Source organism: Myotis daubentonii, chromosome 6 (genome assembly GCF_963259705.1).
Source record: "Myotis daubentonii chromosome 6, mMyoDau2.1, whole genome shotgun sequence".
Taxonomy (NCBI): domain Eukaryota; kingdom Metazoa; phylum Chordata; class Mammalia; order Chiroptera; family Vespertilionidae; genus Myotis; species Myotis daubentonii.
This window is the reverse complement of record NC_081845.1, coordinates 38,976,544-38,998,819: the sequence shown is the minus strand read 5'-3', so window position 1 is coordinate 38,998,819 and position 22,276 is coordinate 38,976,544. Positions and strand designations below refer to the sequence as shown.

The 22,276-nt window shown below is 41.4% G+C and overlaps 1 protein-coding gene across 2 annotated transcripts in view; it reads right to left on the bottom strand.

Annotated features, from left to right (window-relative positions):
- SNX3 (sorting nexin 3) overlaps positions 1–21,506 on the bottom strand; it is a 34,441-nt gene extending 12,935 nt beyond the window's left edge. The window contains exon 1 of one of the 2 annotated variants that reach the window (XM_059700784.1): positions 21,046–21,506. In XM_059700784.1, the coding sequence (XP_059556767.1) occupies positions 21,046–21,207 (162 nt within the window). In that variant the 5' untranslated portion in view covers positions 21,208–21,506. The remainder of the gene's footprint in view (positions 1–21,045) is intronic. The other variant, XM_059700783.1, reaches the window with a different exon arrangement.
- Positions 21,507–22,276: the final 770 nt, after the last annotated feature.

Below are 22,276 nucleotides of genomic sequence, written 5' to 3'. Positions count from 1 at the left end.
AAAAGAGCAAAAAGAAGTCCATCAAAAATCTCTACTCCATATCCTACCTCAACTATTGAAATCAAAGACATCAGTGGTTCTTCAACCTGGTAAACTTCAGAACTACCTGAGTAGTTTAAAACAATTTCTGAAGTGGAAGTATAACACAAACATAGAAAAGTGCACAAATACACTGAGGTACAGCTCAATAAGTTTTCAATGGTAATAATCTGGGTAGTCATTAATAATAAAAAAAAGCCCTGAGTCCTACCTCATATCTCAGGTCAACCAAACCAGCTTTTAGTGGAATAGGCTCTTTAAAAAGAGTTCCCCAAATCTAAGTAACAAAATAAACTGATGAATGGAGTGACTCCAGAGACATGGAAGCATGGAACAGAGTGCAGAATCTCGGAGGGAAGGCCCAGGAGAGTCGGTAGGTGGGTGGGACGTAATCAACCAAGAACCTTGTATGCATCTACGCATGGCTCATGGCCACAGACAATTGGGGCAATGAGGGCCTGGGATGTGGTGGGGCTGCTGGAGGGGGTCAATGGGGTAAACAGGACATAGGTAATACTTTCAACAATAAAGAATTATTTTTAAAAAAAGTTTGGTGGCCCTAACCGGTTTGGCTCAGTGGATAGAGCGTCAGCCTGCGGACTGAAGGGTCCCAGGTTTGATTCCGGTCAAGGGCATGTACTTTGGTTGCGGGCACATGCCCGGTGGGGGGTGTGCAGGAGGCAGCTGATCGATGTATCTCTCTCATCGATGTTTCTCTCTATCCCTCTCCCTTCCTCTCTGTAAAAAATCAATAAAATATATTTAAAAAAAATATATATATATATATATATATATATTTTTTTTAAATGCTTGGTGAACATTCTGAAAAATAAAATAAAATTAAAATAAAAAGAATTCCCCATATGATTTATACCAAGTATAGAAACTATTACCATACTACATCAGACTGGTTCAAAAGATCACACAAGAAGCAGCTAAAGCAGTGCTTAGAAGGAAATGTACAGCTGCAAATGTCCACATTAAAAAAGAAGTATATCTCAAATGAATAACCTAACATTCCACCGTTGGAAACTAGAAAAAGAACAAGCTAAACACAAAACAAGTAGAAGGAAGAAGAAATAAACAGGAGACTAATCAAATTTGAGATTTTTTACAAAACTTTTGACACAATAGTCATACTATTCCTTTTATAGGAGAAGAAAATCAAAGTCAGTAACCCTACTAACTCTCATTCTTACCTTAAAATCTCAGAGATTCATTCAGTATATGAATATACATTTTCTAATATTCCATACTACAGTGGTTAAGAGCTCAGTCTCTGTCTAGGGTTAAATTCCAGCCATACCACTTAGCTATGTGACTTGGGTAACTTAATCTCCCTGTTTCTTAATTTGTTCATCTATAAACTGGAAATAATAGTGTGAAAGTGTATCAAATTAGATGGTTTAGAAGTTAAATTAACCTAGATGATTTCTACTACTTGGGAAATTATATAAATATCTTGAAATAAATAAGATCTGTAATGCTGGGAAACCATATTCTTATAATCCTATCTCATACAGTTGTTGTAGTGATAAAATGAGGTAATACATAAAGCATCCTTAGAACTATACCCGTCACATAATAATTGCACCGTAAGTCTAAGTTATTTCTTTGTTTTTCTTATATTACCCATTTTGTGTCTTTTTAAAACTTAGCAAAAAGTTCTAATATTATAACACTCTCCTTATACTTTTAACCAATTCTTATTGTTATGTTTACTTTGTAAATCTTCTAGTTATTTTTGCTAAACCATTTGAGAGTAAACTGCAGACATTATAACCCCTTACCACTAGGTCCTTCAGTGTGCATTTCCTAAGGACATTCTCTTATATATCCACAGAACAAGAACTAAATACAGCACATTAAATGTTAACATACAGCCCATATTCAAATTTTACCAGCTGTCCCAATAGCATCCTTCATAACTCTTAAAACAGAATCCCTTTAAGAATCAAGCACTCATTATCTCTTTAGTCTCCTTTAATCTAGAACAGTCCTCCTGCCTTTTAGCCATTCAAGACATTGACAATTTTAAAGAGTGCAGGCCTGAGTTTACCCGTTTCCTCATGACCAGCTTCATGCTCTGCATTTGGGGCAGGAATTTTCCTAATGCAAGAACGTTGGCCTTCTCAGTGTATCACATCAGATGGCATACTGTCCTATTACTGAATCACTTGGTTAAGGTTAGGTAAGCCAGGTTTTTCCAAAGTGAAATTACCTTTTTTCCTCTTTATTGTAAGTTTTTCTTATTCTTGCACTTGCCCGTTATAATAAAACTAGAGGCCCAGTGCATGAAATTCGTGAACGGGTAGGGTTCTTAGGCCTGGCCGGCAATCAGGGCTGATCTGTGGGGCAACCAGCAAGGTGATCGGGGGGGGGACCCCCACGCTGGCACCGCCTTGGCTGGCCTGGGGCCTGTGGGCTGGGGGCAGCTCCTGCACTGAGTGTCTGCCCACTGGTGGTCAGTGTGTGTCATAGCGACTGGTCATCGTTCCACCATTCGGTCGATTTGCGTATTAGGCTTTTATTATATAGGATTTAGTGCTATTTGGAATATACCCAGCTAAATTTAAAACTTACAGAATGAGCCCTAGCCAGTTTGGCTCAGTGGATAGAGCGTCAGCCTGCAGACCCATGGGTTCTGGGTTCAATTCTGGTCAAGGGCATGTACCTCGGCTGCAGGCTCCTCCCTGGCCCGAACCCTGGTCAGGGCTCGTGCAGGAGGTAACCAATCAATGTGTTTCTCTCACATTGATGTTTCTCTCTGTCTTTCCCTCTCTTTTCCACTCTCCCTAAAATAAATGGAAAAATATCCTCAGGTGAAGATTAACAAAAAAAATAAGATAAAAATTAAATTAAATTTTTTAAAAAACTTACAGAATGAAGTTTTAAATTTAAAGCACAGAATGAATTCTGCTTCCTGGAAAAATTCACATTTTTAGGTGAAGTTATTTGCCTGATTTAACCATTAGGAGAGAGACTGGCTTATTGTAGGAAAGCTTTACTCTGCCAAATACAGTGTGAATATGCAAAACCGGAAGAGGATTTATAGTCTACATGGCTAGGATGGAGCCGTATTTGTACTTGCCATAGGAGAAATTCACGGCAACTCTCAAGCTTCTGTGCATCTTGCCTTTTCATTTCCAAGAGGAGGGTGCATTTTGCCTAGCTCATGACAAGGTGATGGACTGTTTATGTAAGATACCTGGGATGTTCAGAAAACTAGAAAAAAAACAAGACTAAAAATCTGAAGAAAACAGTTCAATATTATTTTGTTACTGTACACTTGTTCTAATAATGTACCAGAAACAAAACTCCAAAAAGATGAAACGTTATAAGAGGTCTGTTTGCCTGATATCCTTAAACTGCTATTGTTAATTAAAGGGAAACCAGCCATTTCCCACAAAGTATTACTAATCACATGGAGTAAAATCATCAGGAATCCAGACATTATATAAGAAAGAACAGATTTCTGAAACCATGTTACAGAGCTCTAAAACAAGTGCTCCCTTCACATCTAAGCGGAGGAAACTGCCACATTATTAGTCTCCAAAGAACTGAGTCTTACACACTTACACAGGCTGACCTATTAAAGTCAGCAGCTCACAGATACCCTATATGTAACCCGATTAGCACTGATAGCTAAGCAGAAAACCAAGCCTCAAAATGTGATCACCTGAATATAGCTTAACAAAAGATATTAGAAAAATGTTTACTAGGTGTTTCTAGTATTTCTTCAGATAGTGTCACGTGTACATTTGAAAAAAGAGACTGGCAACGACATCAAAAGTATACTCAATAGACCATACTCTATTCAACCAATCCTAAGAGATGTAAATGGATGCCCCACTGCAGTTCTCATTAAACGGTTGCATTTCTCCAAATATCTACATCTAGAGATAAAGGATAAGCTGAGAAGTGCTTAAGCTATTACCTCTCCCTTCAGTACTTTTGATACTTGTTTTACCCAATCTGGAAGAGCATGAATAACTGGAGATATGGTTTATAACCTAGATGAACTCTAAATATGTCTGGGGAGAAGTCATTTAAGTGAAGAATAAGCTTTTAGTCTGGTGAACCTTTGAAATGTAGATTGTCACTAAGCCAAGGTATTTGGTTTAGTTTCGTTAAAAAAAAAAAAAAGGACATGGCCTTCCAGTGATACAATTTCCCGCTATTTTAGAAGTATCCTTTATGGTATAATTTCCAAAACAATAGAGAAGAAATTATCTAGATTGGTTTAATGCACGAACCAAGTAATTCCATATACTTTTCCTTCTTTGTCTATATTCTTCATTTGTGAATTGGCAACAAGACTCATTTACAAGCTCATGCAAGGTTTTTCAATGAGCAACCATTAATGGACTTGTGGAATAACAATTCTACTGTAAGGCAAAATTCACTCATATTTGCTTATGAATATTTACATAATCCTACAGACTTCTCCAGATATAAATGAACTCTGTCAGGGACCACACAGACTTTACATCCAACCTGGACTGTTCTGGACAGGACTGAAGAGATTAAAAAGTTAGTATGCACTCTGAAAAGCACTATTTTTCTCATCCCAATTCACTTTAGTTAAGCAATTTCCTAAGGTAATAAATGATCCTATCAAAAAAAATAAGTCTCTAACCTTTGTTTGGTTGGATTAAAAGTTTTTCTATCTTAATTGTCACAGAAAATGGGGTCTGTGTGAAGTTGGTGCACATGTTGGAGATTGTCACAGGGGTCACAGTGACCAGACTGTGACTGACCAAAAACACGGTGAGATGGAGCAAAAAGGTCAAAGAAACTCAATAGAAAAAGCCCTGTATACACTGATCCCTTCATATATGACCCCCTGTATATTCAAGGCCAATATAACTTATAATCAACTAAAGACAAGACCAACAAGTCAACTTCAATTCCAGGAAAACTGGACAAACAGATGTCTGGTAGTTTGAGTCTAACATTTTAAAATATTTTTTTATTGATTTTAGAGAGGAAGGGAGAGAGAGAGAGAGATAGAAACATCAATGATGAGAGAGAACTATTGATCGGCTGCCTCCTGCAAGCCCCTACTGGGGGCCAAGCCTGCAACAGAGCAGGTGTCCTTGATCAGAATCGAACCTAGGACCTTCAGTCCACAGGCCAATGCTCTATCCACTGAGTCAAACCAGCTAGAGCTTGAGCCTCACATTTTAATTCAAATAGCTCCATTTGGCTAAAGGTTACTGTATTAGACCAATTTTAGACAAAGGCAGATCAAAAGCTCTAGAGTGCCCTGACTGGTTTGGCTCAGTGGATAGAGCATCAGCCTGCGGACTGAAGGGTTCGGGTTCAATTCCAGTCAAGGGCATGTACCTTGGTTGCAGGCAGTAGGGGGTGTGCAGGAGGCAACTGATTGATGTTTCTCTCTCATCGATGTTTCTAACTCTCTATCCCTCTCCCTTCCTCTCTGTAAAAAAATCAATAAAATATATTTTTTAAAAAAATAAAAAAGCTCTAGAGTAAGGCAGATAAAAGAACATATTTTTTATAAATAATCCACTTAACTATATTCAGAACTGATCACTTAATTCAACTTACAAAGCTCTTCTTAATTTTATGAATGTTCTGTCATATTCTACAGTTATAATTTTTCTACTATGCTCCCTTAGTTTTGACATTCTTTTTTTAAAAAAACAAACACATGCCCTAACCAGTTTGGCTCAGTGGATAGAGCGTTGGCCTGCGGACTGAAGGGTCCCAGGTTCGATCCTGGTCAAGGGCATGTACCTTGGTTGTGGGCACATCCCCAGTAGCAGGTGTGCAGGAGGCAGGTGATCCATGTTTCTCTCTCATGGATGTTTCTAACTTTCTATCCCTCTCCCTTCCTCTCTGTAAAAAATCAATAAAATATATTTTTTTAAAAAAAAAGATTAAAAACAAACAAACATATTTTTATTGATTTCAGAGAGGAAGGGAGAGGGAGAGATAGAAACATCTGATAAGAGAGAATCATTGATCAGCTACCTCTTGCTCGCCTCTCAATGGGGATCGAGCCCCATGCCTGGGCATGTGCCCTAACGGGGAATCTCCTGGTTCATAGGTTGATCCTCAACCACTGAGCCACAAGGCCAGGCTGGTTTTGACATTGTTGAATATTCTTCATACAAAAGCTCTGAATGCCTTACATATTTGATACATATTTTCATATTCTTCATCATCTTTTCTTAAGTTGGATTTTTAAAATCTGTCTTATCAGGAAAAAGTACAGAACAAAAAAAACCACGTATTTTTCCATATATAAGATGCTATCTTTTTCTAAAATTGTTAGACTGAAAATTGAGGGGTGTCTTATACACGGAAGTCAGCTTAGGAGGGAGCCACCCCTGCACGTAGCTGCCCATACCTTGTCAAGCAGGCTTCCTGCAATCACGAGCCTTATTGTTACCGACATCGACTGATGCCATAATTGGAGGTGGAGGTGGATAGTGCACAGATGCAACAGGGACCAGAGCGTTCTGAGCCATAAAGATGTCAAAAAATAAAAAGATAAATACTGGTAAGCAATTGTCTTGCTCTGCAAAATTCAAACAATGTCATCAGCTATACAAAAGAGCATGGATATAGAGCTGCAGAGAGACAATTAGGACCTGTTCCCACTGAGTGTATGATCAGACTGTGGAGAAAACAGGGAGAACAACTCCTTAGATGACAAAAAAGAAGAAGGCCTTAAGGGGAAAACCAACAAAATGGGCAAACTTGGAGCAGCGCCAGTGTGTCAACCAAGCTTACTCAATGTCAGGCAAGAATGTTTGCAAGCGAAATGAACATTGTTGGTTTTACAGGAAAGGCAAAATGGTGCTTCAATTTCATGAGAAGGAAAAGGTTGGCCATGAGAACATGAACAAAGTTCAGAAAATGCCACCAGTTTATGAGGATGATCTCACATATATAGACAGTGACTCAGAAGATAGCAGGGATACAATAGAAGTTGAAATGACTGGAACTAACAGTGATGAAGAAGAGAGCAGTGATGCAACAGAGGCTGAATAAGGTGATATACTGCATGATATCACAGTACTGGTATGTAAACATTACCTGCGATAATTACTAAATAAAAATGTGTTCTGTTTTATATTTAAAATATTGATTTCTTAATTTTGGGTTGTAAAAGTGGGGGCCATCTTATACATGAGGGCATCTTATAAATGGAAAAATACAGTAAATAAATAAATACAGCACACATACACACACAAAAAGATAAAATCTGTCTTATCACAAATGGATAGAGATGTTTTAGAAAACGTTGTTCTTGCTCATTTTAAATGACCGCCTGAAGTTAAGATGGAGGTTCCTTCTCAAAATTCAAAAAAGTACTGTGACATCAAAAGAAATTGTGAAGTTATACAATTATTGCCAGAAATACTTAAGTATATTTTAGACTTTGAGACCTAGAATTATAAATTGCAAAAGTCAAAGTACTTTTCTCCTAATGTGTGCAGTGAATGGAAGATACCATGCTTCTAAGACCTTACTTGGAATTATGGAGGGTCAAAGGCCTGACAAAGAATGAAATATTTCTAAGTTAAATTTTAATCAAGAGCCCATAACCTAAAGTATTCATCACCTGGTACACATAATTTTACACTTGTCTAGTCTCAGAAGTTAGCCCTCTCTCATTCAAGGGCACTAGATCACAACAGAAGCATAAACAACGTTATCAAAGGTTATGTGGTTCTTTCTCTTATATTCAGTGGTTTAGTAATTTTCTCTTTAGTTTGGAAAAATAATTCTTTACAGCCTATTAACTTAAGTAAGGCACTCAACTTTTTCCATGAGAAAAAAATATCTTTCACACCTTTGGTAAAGCATCTTGGCAGACTAGAAGGAGTGATAATGAGAGCCAACAGTGCTAGATTATGATGGGAAAGAAGAAAGATAAGGCTGTGGCATATGACCAAGGATCAGGTCAGGCTGAAACCAAGTCTCTACTGACTCACACTCTTGGAGTCTAGAGTGTCTCTTTCTGTTGGTCACTCTTATTAGTTTCCTATTGCTGCTGAAGCAAATTACCACAAACTTAGTAGCTTAAACAACACAAATTTATCTTACAATTTTGGAGGTCAGAAGTCCAAAATGGGCCTCATTGGGCTATATCAGTGATGGTGAACCTTTTGTGCTCGGCATGTCAGCATTTTGAAAAACCCTAACTTAACTCTGGTGCCATGTCACATATAGAAATTTTTTGATATTTGCAACCATAGTAAAACAAAGATTTATATTTTTGATATTTATTTTATATATTTAAATGCCATTTAACAAAGAAAAATCAACCAAAAAAATGAGTTCGTGTGTCACCTCTGACACGTGTGTCATAGGTTCGCCATCACTGGGCTATATCAAGGTATCATCAGGGCTGCATCAGGGAGAATGTGTTACGTTGCCTTTTCTAGCTTCTAGAGCTGGCTGCATTCTTTGGTTCACGGCCCTCTCCTCCATCTACAGTCAACAATGACAGCACTCCAACCTCTGTGCCCACTGTCACATCTCCTTCTAAGGCTGACTCTCCTACCTGTTTCACTTTACAAGGACCCTTGTGATTACACTGGGCCCAATCAGGTAATCCAGGACAATGTGCCCATCTCAAGACCCTTAACTTAATCACAGATCTGAAGTCACCTTTGCCATGTAAGGTTCAGAGGTTAAGGAAGTGGATATCTTTGGGGAGTCATTCTGCCTACAAAGTCACCCAAGTCACAAGTACCACCACCAACTACAGCATTTGGACATTCCTAATAAGTAATGTTGCCACAAATTGTTTGAAGCTCCTTCCTTTCAAGAGATGGAGAATATTTCCCCACCCCTTGAATCTGAACTAGCCTTATGACTTGCTTTGACCAACAGAATGTGGTAGAAGGGATAAGCAAGTTTCAGAGCTGAAAACTCAAGAGGTCTCGAAACTTCCATCTTCAACCTCTACGATTGCTATTCTAAGAGTGCCATATAAGGAAGCTGGTCTAGCTGACTGGAGAATGACAGGCTATGTGGAAGAGAATAAGGCAATCCAAGTGAGAGCCAGACATGCCAACTCTCCAGCTAAAGACAGCTACATACAGGATTCTGGTCAAGATGGCAGTGTAGGTAAATGCAATACTCGAAGCCACAACAAAATTACAACTAAACTACAGAACAACCATCACTCAGAACCACCTGAAATCTAATCAAATGGAAGTCCTACAACTACGAATTTCAAGTGACATCGAGACTGGTGAGAGGGGTGGGAACAGACTGGGCTGGTGTAGTGGTTTAAAACTGGGAAGGATATAGTGGCTGTAGAAGTCCCCTGAGGAGGGGTCCCAGCCCCAAAGAGATCTCCCAGTTCAGGGTTCCAGAGCCAGGAAGAGAAGTCTATATTACTTCTGACTATAAAACCCAGCAGGGATTGTGGTTGAGACAGACAGAGGGCTGCTGGAGTCCTAGGCATTCCTCTTAAAGGACCCAAGCATGGATTTACTCTGACTCGCTCCCTCTGAGCTCCAGCACTGGGCAGTAGCTTGAAAGGAACCAGGGACATAATGGGAGTAAGTGAATTGTCTGGCATCAGGGCAAGAGTTGGGAGGCAGCTTTCTGCCAGACAAAAGTGCTGGCAAAGGCCATTGGTTCCTTTTCTGAATCCCCACCCCCATTGAGCCAGCATGTAGGCACCAGATCTAAGTCTCCATCAACCTGGTTCAGCCCTAGTGATTCCTCGAGACCCTGTCCCACGCAAATTGAGGGCCCACGCAAGCCATTCCCAGTCACTTTTCCACACAAATGACCTCTCTTGCCTCATGCTTCAAACTTTCTACAATCTCTCAAACAAACAGCATCTGGCCTCTGCCTACCTGCTACCCCTTGTTAAGTGGCCCTAGGCCTGGCACTAGCAGCAGTCAGCCTTGGATGGCAGCTTGGCCTCTTCTGGGCATCTCCAGCGCAGGTAGCAGCCATCTGCAGATCCCTCTGTAGCTCATGCCATGTGGCCCCAGGCAGGGCACAGGCAGTGACTGACTTTGCACCTCTCGAGAGACCCCAAGGCCAATGAACCACACTGTTGTCCATGTCCATGAATTCTCTTTCTTGCTCAATCCCTCCACCCCTACTCCCTGCTAGAGCTGTCTGCCTGTTCTCTATGAGTCTATCTCTATTTTGCTTGGTAGTTCAGTTTGTTCATTAATTCCACATGAGTGAAGTCAGATGATACTTGTCTTTCTCTGACTGGCTTATTTCACTTAGCATAATGTTCTCCAGGTCTATGCTTGCTGTTGCAAACGGTAAAATTTTCTTCCTTTTTACGGCAGAGTAGTATTCCATTGTGTAAATGTACCACAGCCTTTTTATCCACTTATCTGACAGACAGACACTTGGGCTGCTTCCAAATCTTGTCTATTATAAATAATGCTGCAATGAACATAGAGATACATATATTCTTTTATTTTTTTAAATATATTTTTTATTGATTTTAGAGAGGAAGGGAGGAGATAGAAACATCAATGATGGCCAAAACCGGTTTGGCTCAGTGGATAGAGCGTCAGCCTATGGACTGAAAGGTCCCGGGTTCGATTCCAGTCAAGGGCATGTACCTGGGTTGCAGGCACAGTGGGAGATGTGCAGGAGGCAGCTGGTCGATGTTTCTCTCTCATCGATGTTTCTGACTCTCTGTCTCTCTCCCTTCCTCTCTGTAAAAAATCAATAAAATATATTAAAAAAAAAAAAAGAAAAAAAGAAACATCAATGATGAGAGAGAATCACTGATCGGCTGCCTCCTGCACGCCACCTCACTGGGGATTAAGCCTGAAACTTGGGCATGTGCCCTGACCAGGAATAGAACAGTGACCACCTGGTTCATTGGTCAACACTCAATCACTGAGCCACCCCAGCTGGGCAGGGGTACATATATTCTTTTGAATTAGTGTTTTGAGTTTCTTAGAATAAATTCCAGAAGTGGAATCGTTGAGTCATAAGGCAGTTCAATTTTTAATTTTCTGAGGTAACTCCATACTGCTTTCCACAGTGACTGCACAATCAGCATTCCCAACCAACAGTGTGCAAGGGTTCCCTTTTCTCCACATCCTCGCCAACACTTGCTGTTTGTTGATTTATTGGTGATAAAGTTTTTACATACTTCTGTTTCCACCTGAAGATAACCAATAATGGCAAGGCAAGACAAGAGTGAGATACTGAGATATTAAGAACTAAACACAAGGAGGGGAGGCTTTGAGACTCTATCCTATATAATAAATGCCTAATATGCTAAGTGCCGGTCGTCTGTTCAACCAATCATAGCATAATATGCTAATAATATGCTAAGGATGCTCAGCCACTCGCTATGACGTGCACTGACCACCAGGGGGCAGGCGCTCTGACTGGTAAGGCCGATCAGGACTGAGCGAGATGGGTTGGGCACGCCCTGGAGCCCTCCCATGGTTCTTCCCCGGCCCCAATCGTGCATCAGTGGGGTCCCTTGGACTGGCCTGCGCCCTCTCGCAATCCAGGACCCCTCGGGGGATGTCAAAGGGCTGGTTTTGGCCCAATCCCGCAGGCCAGGCTGAGGGACCCCACTGGTGCACAAATTCGTGCACCAGGCCTCTAGTATATCATAATATTTTGTTCCTCTATATCAGGGGTGGGGAATGTCTGGCCCCGTGGGCCATATAAGACCCGTGAAATCATTTGGTCTGGCCCTGTCAAGGCATTAGGGGTAAGTTTATTAAATGTTTGACTAAAAGAGCAGGCTAATTTTTAAGTTGATAATTTTGGATGGACCGGGAATGTTATAAATATCCAATGGCCCTTGGTAGAAAAATAATTCTCCACCCCTACTCTATATGGATTAGAATACCTAAACTTACAATAAAACAGAAAAGCTCATACCACAAGGGCAGGAATGAAAAGCAAACAAGCTATAGGGGACAGGGGTGGAAATAACTTTAGAAAAGCCAAGCAAATAGAGACACCAGTGACAAAATCAAAGTCTAAAACCAAAGAATTGGAAAGTGATCATTCTAATATTATTTGACACAAAGAGCTTTTATAAAAATTATCTGATGTCTTCCTAAGATTTTCTGGTAAGAGGTAATGATCTTACTTATTTTGTAGAAAGGGCTCATCAAACTTTAAAAACACAAATTAAAAAATTACAAGAAAATGAGTTTAAATATTCCTCTCCTCATCATGTTCTACAACATGCTCAATTTGTAATTAATATACTAAATGTAGATTCTGAGGGAAATTCCCCGATGTACAGGCATTGGAACCCTGATCTAACTAAACCTAAAGCCCTCGTCAAATGGAGAGACTTGCTTACAGGAGCCTGGAAGGGACCTGATGTACTTTTAACCCAGGGGAGAGGATATGCTTGTATATTTCCACAGGACGCAGAATCACCTGTGTGGATTCCAGACCGTCTAGTCCGACCTTATGTCTCACCGCCTGCCATCTCTGCCTCATCATAGCACACCTGACCAGTGCCCATCTGCAGCAGATGTGCAGCCCTGAGCTGGAACAATCTGTCCATTGGGAGGATCACATATGCCTCCTTTTTGTCTTTCCACATGTCTCAGCTTTGCCCCACATCTCCTTTCCTTTTTCCTTTTTTTAAAAATCTAACTACTTGTTTGCTGGTTCTTTGGCCTTTCTCCTTCTTTCCTGAACACAGCCTTTTCTAGAATCTCCCTACCCTACTGTTCCAGGAAGGGCATCTCCCTTTTCTGCCATGACTAGGGGGTGTCTGGTATATGCCCCATACATGGAGTTGTCTTGTGCCAAGAGCCTGACATCCTGGGCTGAGAAAGCCCTGTTCCAGGACTCTCCTTTGTCCTGTATTGGCGCCTCTTACCCTTGTGCCAAGAGGGACCCTCTTCTTACAATCCAATTGCCCATAGCTGTTGCCTGAGCTCTCTGTTCATGCTGAGGTTGAAGCCTCATGGTGGCTGGTACCATGGATCTGTCTCTGGCCCAATGGCGTAAGCTGGGCCCTCTCTAGAGAAGAAACCTGAGTTCCCTATGATCAATGCCAGAGCCCCACCAGCAGGCGAGGGAATCCAAAGGCAGTTGCTGGGCATGGAGGCCAGAGGGACATAGGCTATCAAGGAGACAAAACTGAACCTCACATCACCCTACTTGGCCCAGAGATGGCTGGTAGTCAACGACGGGTAAGACTCCACAGGGTGGGGCAACCTAAGACAGGCACAGTCGGGGGCCAGTAGGAGAAAACTTGGGGTGCAACAAAGGTGGGGCACAGACCCCCCTCCCCAATGGTGCAGGGGCTTGAACACTCGCCCCTTCTGAGGAAGGTCTCCTGTCCCCATGGCTGCTTCCTGCTTCCCATGCCCAGCTCAGATAGGGACCCAGGTAAAGACAGAGACTGGCTGACAGCAGCTGCCCTCTCACTGCAACAGGACTTGTTTCCCATTTCTACCTGGGACCACAGGGAAAGGGGAAGCTGAAGGAAAGGGCTGTGTCAGGATGCTGCCTTCTTCCCTTTCTTCTCCTCTTTTTTCTAAACACTTCCATGCCTTGTAGTTCTTTTGCTTTCTCTTCTTTTTCTACTACCCTCCATTTTCCATATCAGCTGGATCCAGAGGGCACAGCTTACTCCTCCTCGGACATCGACACCACCATCAACCACGGCCCTGATGGACCCTTTGATGCAGCCCTTCAACTTGCTGACGCTTCGGGAAGCCTGTCACAAGTGACGCCGCCCGCTAGCCAGACCAACAAAGACAATCAAACCAATAACTTGAGGACAGCTGAAATCCCTTGACTGAAGAGGCTGGCAACCTTCTACAGGAATGGGGCTCCTTCTGCGCTCCATCCACTATGTTTATAGCTATGCTCACTATCATTGCTTGCCACTCTTCTTCCGAGACTTAAATGGCCCAATCTGAGAGGTGGCCACTGATTTGCATGCGTGATCATTTAAAAAATAAAAAAGGGGGAATTTGCCGGAAGCCGGTCCATCCTTGCTGCTTGACACAGTCGCTGCAGGAAAGAAACATCTGCACAGCATATGTTTCAAGGGACCTGGCGTATATAGCATACTGTTCTTAAATATGTTTGCTCCCCTTAGCACTGTGTGTTTTAACCAAGGTCACCTCTCCGAGAAAGGTTGTTTCCCCAGGTAGGAATTTTTCCCTGAAGTCAGGGAGGGGATGAAACTCCTTAACTAAGTGCCAGGCGGGTAGTTAATCACTACAAACAATCATGTTTAAGCTACATAATCTTTACTCCCTGGAATGGAGATAAGAAACGCCCTAACCTTTGTAATAGAAATTGACAGGATTAAAATCAACTGGGATAAATACGGATGTAAAAAGACAATAAACAGCAGAACCTCTCTGGAGATCGAGACCAGAACTTGGCTGGAGATCCTGGCTAGGCTGCTGATCAACTGAACGCTGTCTCCGTGTCATTCTTTCTTCACCGGCTCCGTCTACACCTTTGGGGAACCCCTGGACCCGCTGGGGTTGGACCCCGGCAATTTTGGTGGCTCAAATTACATACTCCATCAGTTAATGTCATCAACTAAAATGCTGGTCCTAAGTAAAAATTCCCACATAATTTTAAACAGTCACTGAAGCCAAAAAAAAAAAAAAAAAAGTTAATTATCTACTTTCAGTACCTCTAACCTAACTCGGTCCCATGATATACCACTATCAGATATGCCATGTCTTCATGCTTGCCTCCTTTCTCTACTCAACAAAATTAATTCTCAGGAAAAGGATCAAAATTCATTCACATTTTAAGATTAACAAAACTAAAAAAAAAAAAAAAGATTAACAAAACTAATGAGCGCTCAACTTTATTTCTTCGATAATCCAGTGAACATTCTCAAAACTCTGAAATTGCAGATATCAGCAAAAAAAGATGAATTAGGAGATGACCAGAATGTTGCTAAAGCTACACCTTATAAAAGCCGATCCCAATCACTTAGTATTTGCTATTGTGGGAAAGCAAAGAACAGTGTCTGTTTTTCCTTTCTTCACATGGCTGCCCAGTTACACTAAATTTTCCAACTTCCTTTGTGGCTACATGTGTCAATGGGCAGGGGTATACCTTTCCCTTGGCTAGAATGTGGATGTAATGTTGGAAGCTGGTGGTGAAGCCACAATACAAGCCATGGATTGCCCCCAAGACCTCTTCAATGTGAAAAAAACCAAATTCTATTTTTGAGGTCTCTGTAAGAATAGCCAAAACTATATTCTAATTGATACAATTTTTCTAGCAAGCTACAGCCAATGTCACACTTTACTACCATGTCCAAATTCCTAAGTTAAATATTTCTTTAATGAAGTAGGACTCTGGTTGAAAGCTTTGTCATTTACCTAAGGAATCAATAAATAGCAGTAACAAGATTATATTGCTTTTTATTAGACACACCATCTTTCTTATCTAATGTTCAAAAAATTGCTGGCTCTGCTTACAGGGAAGCAGCATAATATAGTACAAATGTCAAAGTGTCTAAAAACAGTTGAGTGCCTTTTTGGGGGGGAAGCATGATTATGAAGATAGGTAGGGGAAAATCTCTATAACTTCATGGGATCACCATGATAGCTAAAAGTTAAGCTCTTTTAGACTTTCTACTTGAAAGGTGCAGAGTAGTGTTATTAATAAACTGTAAATAGCCTGGCCAGCGTAGTTCAATGGTTGAGCATTGACCTATGAACTAGGAGGTCACAGTTGAATTCCCGGTCAGGGCACATGCCCAGGTTGTGGACTTGATCCCCAGTAGAGGGTGTGCAGGAGGCAGCCAATCAATGATTCTCTCTCATCATTGATGTTCCTATCTCTCTCTCCCTCTCCCTTCCTCTCTGGAATCAATAACTTCCATGTTTATTACTTAGGAATATGGACATGGATGGTATAAGATAGGCAAAAAGATCTGGTTTGGCTGAAATAGTCAATACTTCCCTTCTTTCATTAAAACTAAATTGTAGTTCTAGCTGGTGTTGCTCAGTGGTTGGAGCATCAACTGGTGCACTGAAGGGTCTCAAGTTCGACGTCCAGTCAAGGGCATGTACCTGGGTTGTAGGTTCGATCCCCAGCCCCAGTCAGGGCACATGTGGGAGGCAACCAATCAACGTGTCCCTCTCATATCAATGTTTTTCTTTCTGTCTTTCCCCCTCCCTTCCACTCTCTCTAAAAATCAATGGAAAAATATCCTCAGGTGAGGATTAACAAATAAACAACAACAACAAAAATTAGAGGATTTACCCAAAGAAAAATCACCAACACAGGTTTAGAAAGGCAAACACTGTTACTTTTACCAACCATCTTTGTCATAATTTTATTAGCAAACTGTACTGTTCAGCTTTATATTTTAACTAGAGGCCCAATGCACAAAATTCGTGCAAGGAGCTTGGCCCTCGCAGCCCCAGCTGCCTTGGCCTTCACAGCCCTGGCTTCATCCAGAAGGTTGTCTGGACTATCGTTCTGCTGTTCAGTCTAATTAGCATATTAGCTCTTTATTATATAGGATATGCCTCAACTTCAAAAGGTTACTTTTGTAACTATGGGAGGTGATATTAATTAAACTTATTGTCATGATCATTTCATAATACATCATATAGCAAATCATTATATTGAACACCCTAAATACAATGTTATATATCAATTATATCTCAATAAAACTGGAAAAAATACTAGTACAGTAAAATCATAGGAACCACACTTACCTTAAAATATGGAGTATTTTTTTCAATATTTTTAAAATCTTACATGTGAAATTTACTGTTCTAAACTGCATTACAACTTTCCACATGGAATCACACAAAATATAATAAAAATGTAAAACATTAAAGAAAAAAAGGTTACTTGATTAAGTACTAGACAAGATAGCTTTTTTAAAAATATCACATTTGCCTCAATGAAAGTATACTTTCATGCCAAGTATACTTTCATACTTTCTTTTTTTTTCCAAGTAGTTTTCTTGATAAGATAATCTAACATTTTAATAACTCAACTGCATATTAACACAGAAAATGTAGCTAATCACGGACTTTTATTTATTTTTTTGCTTATTTTAGAGAGAGAGAGAAGGAGAGAGAGAAAGAGGGAGGGAAAGAAAGAGGGAAAGGGAGAGAGGGAGGAACATGAATTTGTTGTTCCACTTAGTTATGCATTCATTGGCTGATTCTTGTATGTACCCTCACCCAGGATCAAACGTACAACCTTGGTGTATCGGGACTACTTTCTAAACCAAGCATGTCAAACTCGCGGCCGGCGGGCTGAAATGGTACGTAAAAAACATTTTAATAAAAATTTCGTAACTTAATTTTTACAATATCCTGTTATACATAATTATTAATGAACTACAACGTTCACTAATGACTGATTACTGTAATCGTGTTGCATTCATTTCCCTTACACGCCCTATGTGCAGGCGTGCCATTTCTCTCCACTAATACTAGCAGCTAATATTTTAGCAGCAGATTGCCGTGTCAGTCTTGTACTGACTTGTTTGGTGTGAGCAACAGGAAATATTTCGCTTTTGGAGAACAAGAAAAAGAGGTTTATTTGCGTTACGCTTATTAATTTGTGCAGTTATTCAGTGTCTGGTAAGTTAATGTTCAAGAAAAATATTTTTATTAAAATGTTCTATTATTTTATATTAACGATTACTCATTTATTTCAGCCCTTTGTATTCAGCATGTCTCTATCGAAATAAACCTACATTTCTATAAAAATTGAAGCTTTAGTTTTTTGGGGGCCCACATAAACTGAAACCTTGTTTATTTGGCCTGTGTTAGCCTTTGAGTTTGACATCCTTGCTCTAACCAATTGAACTACCTGGTCAGGGCTATGCTGATTACTGACTTTTAGAAAATATCTGTATTTAGAAAGAGGTAATCTTTTGGAGACTTGACTTTAAGGAGTGAACCACGATGAAGTATACAGATCACACTGTACAATGGAAACCTGTAAATTTTATTAATTGATATCACCCCAATTAATTTTTTTTAAGAGAAAGAGGTAACATTTGGGTGCTTATTATGTACCAGTCACTGTGCTAAAGAGATTTATGTGCATTATCTCACTTAATCCTATGAGGCAGGCACTATTATTAGCTTAACTATTCTACTAAGGAGAAGTAGAGTTTAAATTTTGTACCCTACTCTGAACTCAGAGCTCAAGAAAGATCCTTAACTTCATTCCTGTTCAAAACAGTTGTCTCTAGGTACAATAGATCTTAATTAAAATCTCCAGAAAATTAAAGTTACATTATAGCACAAACTTCATAAACAATGACTGAATTTCCCCTTTAGCCTTCTCTTTAATATGCCAAAATAATAAAGACCCTGAGCTTCCCTAAACTTTAATCATTTATGGTGCTCTCTGCTGTACCTACCCATTAGAACAATTTAAAAAAACATTACCACCACCAATTATTTTCAAAAGCCCAAAGATACTAATCAAGAGATCCTAATAGTCTTAAACACTATCCTCAAACCAAAAGATAAATGGAGATTGGGAAACTTGCATTCTAAAGTGCCACCATCCAGATAAAAGTACTCTGTGAATTAGAGTAATTTCAATCAGATTCTATAAAACTGAACATTTTTCTCAAGACCAGAATTAAAGAGTAACTATAATATGGTTTAAGGGCCCAAACTCTGAAACATAAAATGGTCTGCCACATGGCAAATTAATAGCAAAAGGCGGGTAGTAGGGAATAGGGAGAGCAGCAATAGTGTAGAAAAGTAGTAACAAAAATCATTACAAAATGATTTACCTATTCATTTCACTGGCCATTCTGCCTTAATACAAGACTGTAACTGTTCTCAAAAACCATTTGCTGCTTAAAATAAGACTAATATCTTACTACATAGTATCCTGAGTTTTAAGTAACACATTACATATTATGAGAAACAATGGCATTTTCTTTATTTAATATATATTTTTATTGATTTCAGAGAAGAAGGGAGAGGGAGAAAGAGCTACAAACTTCAATGATGAGAGAGAATCATTGATTGGCTGCCCCCTGCACACTCTCCACTGGAGATAGAGCCCAAACCTGGGCATGTGCCCTAGACGGGAATTGAACCTGGGACCCTTCAGTCCACAGGCGGACGCTCTATCCACTGAACCAAACTGGCTAGGGCAACAATGGCATTTTATAAGCATTAGAAACTCAATTACATTTTCTTATAGAGCACTTGCATTTATGACTGTAACAGTCATTAATATACAACAAACTTTTAGATAATACAAACCTGTGTATGTGTACACAGGTTAATTGTATAACTTAGTAATCGTTCTTAAGATTATTGCCTTTAAAATGCAAATGATCACACCATAAGAACAACTTATTTTTATAAGTGTCACATCAGCTATTTGGTAACCAAGTATCATATATATTTTTAAAATAATTAAGTTATCAGGCTAGAGTCTACTTAATATAATGCACTCAGCAAGATAAACTCAGTTATTAAATGGAGGAAGTGTAGGCAGGAGATTCCACTTCAGTTGTGTGACAGGAAGTACTAGCTATGGAAGTTTAGAAACAAGAATACCAAGTTCTGTTTCAGCAAAAGAAAGAAAGGAAAACATGCTTGGCGAATAAGGGTAAAAGAGGAAGTTCGTTTTGGTGAACAATAAGCCACATATTTAAGACAATACAAAGTAATTCCAAAAGTTAAAAAAAAAAAACACCTCACTTTTTCAGTAGGCTTAGGTGGTAATGTACTTCCCTAGGTACATGGAGCCTGGATTTGCAGTTTCACTATAACAAGGCTGCTTATGGGTCACATTTTACATATCTGTAGGGAGGTATGAGTAGCTTGTGTCATTAAATTGTTAGTTTCATATCTTAAAGTTTGATGATATTTAATTTAGCAAAACTACGTAAGTAAATCATTTTTTAAAATACATAAGTTTCACAACAATGTGAATATATTTAACACTATAGAACTGTGAATTTTAAAACGGTTAAGATAATAAATTTCAGGTTGTGTTTTTTACCACAGAAAAAGTGGGTAAGTCAATGAAGAAATTATTCCATTTAAATGTTAATAGTAACTTGTGTAAAGTTTGATTACTCTAAAGCTAAATTCTTATTATGCTTAATTTTTAATAAAATAATTTGTTGTTGTCACCTTTAACAGCCGGATTCATTTTATGTAGTTAATTTTTAAAGATACTTCCATACATGAGCATGAACTACAGAGAGTGAAGCATTATTCTCAATTGGCATCTTTGAAATCATCTGAATTCCTTATTGCCAAGAAATACTAGTCATGAAATTATTGTGTTTCTACTTCAGCTGGCTCATTCATTCAATGAAGTGCAAACCTCTAAATTAACAGAGCAAGATCCCTAACTGACAGGCTTTTGTCAAAGCGTCGTAGCCCTGGATTGTGAGGTAGGCAACACTCCCCACCCACACCTCCGACCACGGTGGCCCTGAACGCTAAGGTCAATGTCGTTTCCAATCACCCCTCACCGGACTCAGCCACACCAAATTGGTCAGACTTTTGTGAACTCCCATTAGATTCTGTTCAAAAAAGTGTACAACCGAGGTTAGTCTGGTGGCTTGGGAAGAGCGCAAACCAACCAGCTTGGCTCGGCCAACGCTGGGAAAAGTGTCCAAGAAAAAAAAAAAAAAAAACACTGGGAAGGTTTCAACTTTGCGCAAACCCCCTATCTCAGTCACATCTACCTTCCTTCCCGAAAGGCTGTGTTCTGTGTTCTCGAAAGATCTACCCCTTTCCAACTCGAATGTCATTCCCAGATCAGCTGCCGGAGGGGCAAGCGGCGCCCAACCCCCGTCCGCATCTCCGTGCACCTTCCCCAAGCGCCAGCGCTGGGCTCAGCTCACGCTGCAGCCCCCAGCCCAGCCCTCCGGGGAGCCTGGCCCCAGACCCCGCCCGCGGACAGGGCAGCCCCCGGGGATCCCGGCCTGGGCTGCCCCAGGGGATGCGCTCCTGGGTCGGCAGGGGGCGACCCAAGGGGGCAGGCAGGGTCCCACCGTGCGCAGGGGTGGGTGGACGGCCTCACCTTGACCCTGATCTCATAGGTGGTGAAGCGGCCTCGGCCGACCCCCACCGTCTGCGGGTTGCTCACATCGATCTCAAGGAAGTTGCTGGGCGGCCCGTAGGCGTCATTCAGGTTCTGCGGCTTGGTGATCAGCCGCCGGGTATCGGCCACCGTCTCCGCCATGTCGCTGGTGCAGCCGCCGCCGCCTCCGCGGGCTCCCTCCGCCCCCGCCGCGTTCCGCCGCCGCCGCCGCCGCTGCTGGCCGCGGGGACACCTGGCTCGCGCGCAGCGGTCGCGAGGCGAACGAGCACGTAGGGCGGGCGTTCACCCCGAGCGCGAAGCTCCTCCCCGCGCCCCTCCGGCTTCCGCCTCTCGTGCTCCGGGAAGAGACCGCAGACTCGCCGGAATGCCGCGCCCGGCCCGGGAGGCCTTGCTGAGGCCGCGGAGGGGCCTGCGGATCAGACGGAGGAGGAGGAGGAGGTGGAGGCGGAGGAGGAGCGGCGTCACGGGACTTGTAGTCAGGAACAGGTTCCGGCCGGACTACAGCGCCCACAATGCACCGGGCGAGCGCGTCGCCGTGGGAATGTGGCAGGGTTTGCGGGACCCAGGGAAGCGGGGGCGGCGCTTCCTGTCTCTTTGCGTCCTCCTGGGCCTGGAGCGGTGGGGAAAACTCGGGGAAGGGTCTTCTCGCCCCGGGGAACTGCGGGACAAAAGTTAAACGGCGAGATATGAGTGCTTTACTGGCTCTCGAAACCGAGCTGCCAACGCTAACCCGGTGCCAACCTGCCCACCGCCTCACCTTGTACCACGGGCTGTGCTTTCGTGGTAACCCTGAACACATGCCTCAATGACTTTGACATCACCTTCCAGAGTTTCACCAGACACGTGTCTGATTTGGTAACTTGAAGGCTGTAAAGTAGGAGTGGAATTAAACCGTTTTTGACTGGCGGGCTCTCAGAAACAAAATACCATATAGTAGCTAGGCTGAAAGCTGCCTTGAATGCCCTATGTTTGGGTGACCTGCAACTTTTCCCTTCAGTTCCCACACAGTCCCGGTTGTTACAGAATAGTAAGAAACTAGGAAAATTTCAGGAGGAGTGGAATGGGAAAGCTGAGACCGACGGTTAAACAGCAGTTTGTGTCCACCTCGTAAATTCTATCTTCCCTAAACCAAGGACACTAGAGTAAATGGTTTGCACTCCTCCCCAACTAGAGGGTAAATAGTTTAAATCTTCCAACTCAGGGAGACGGA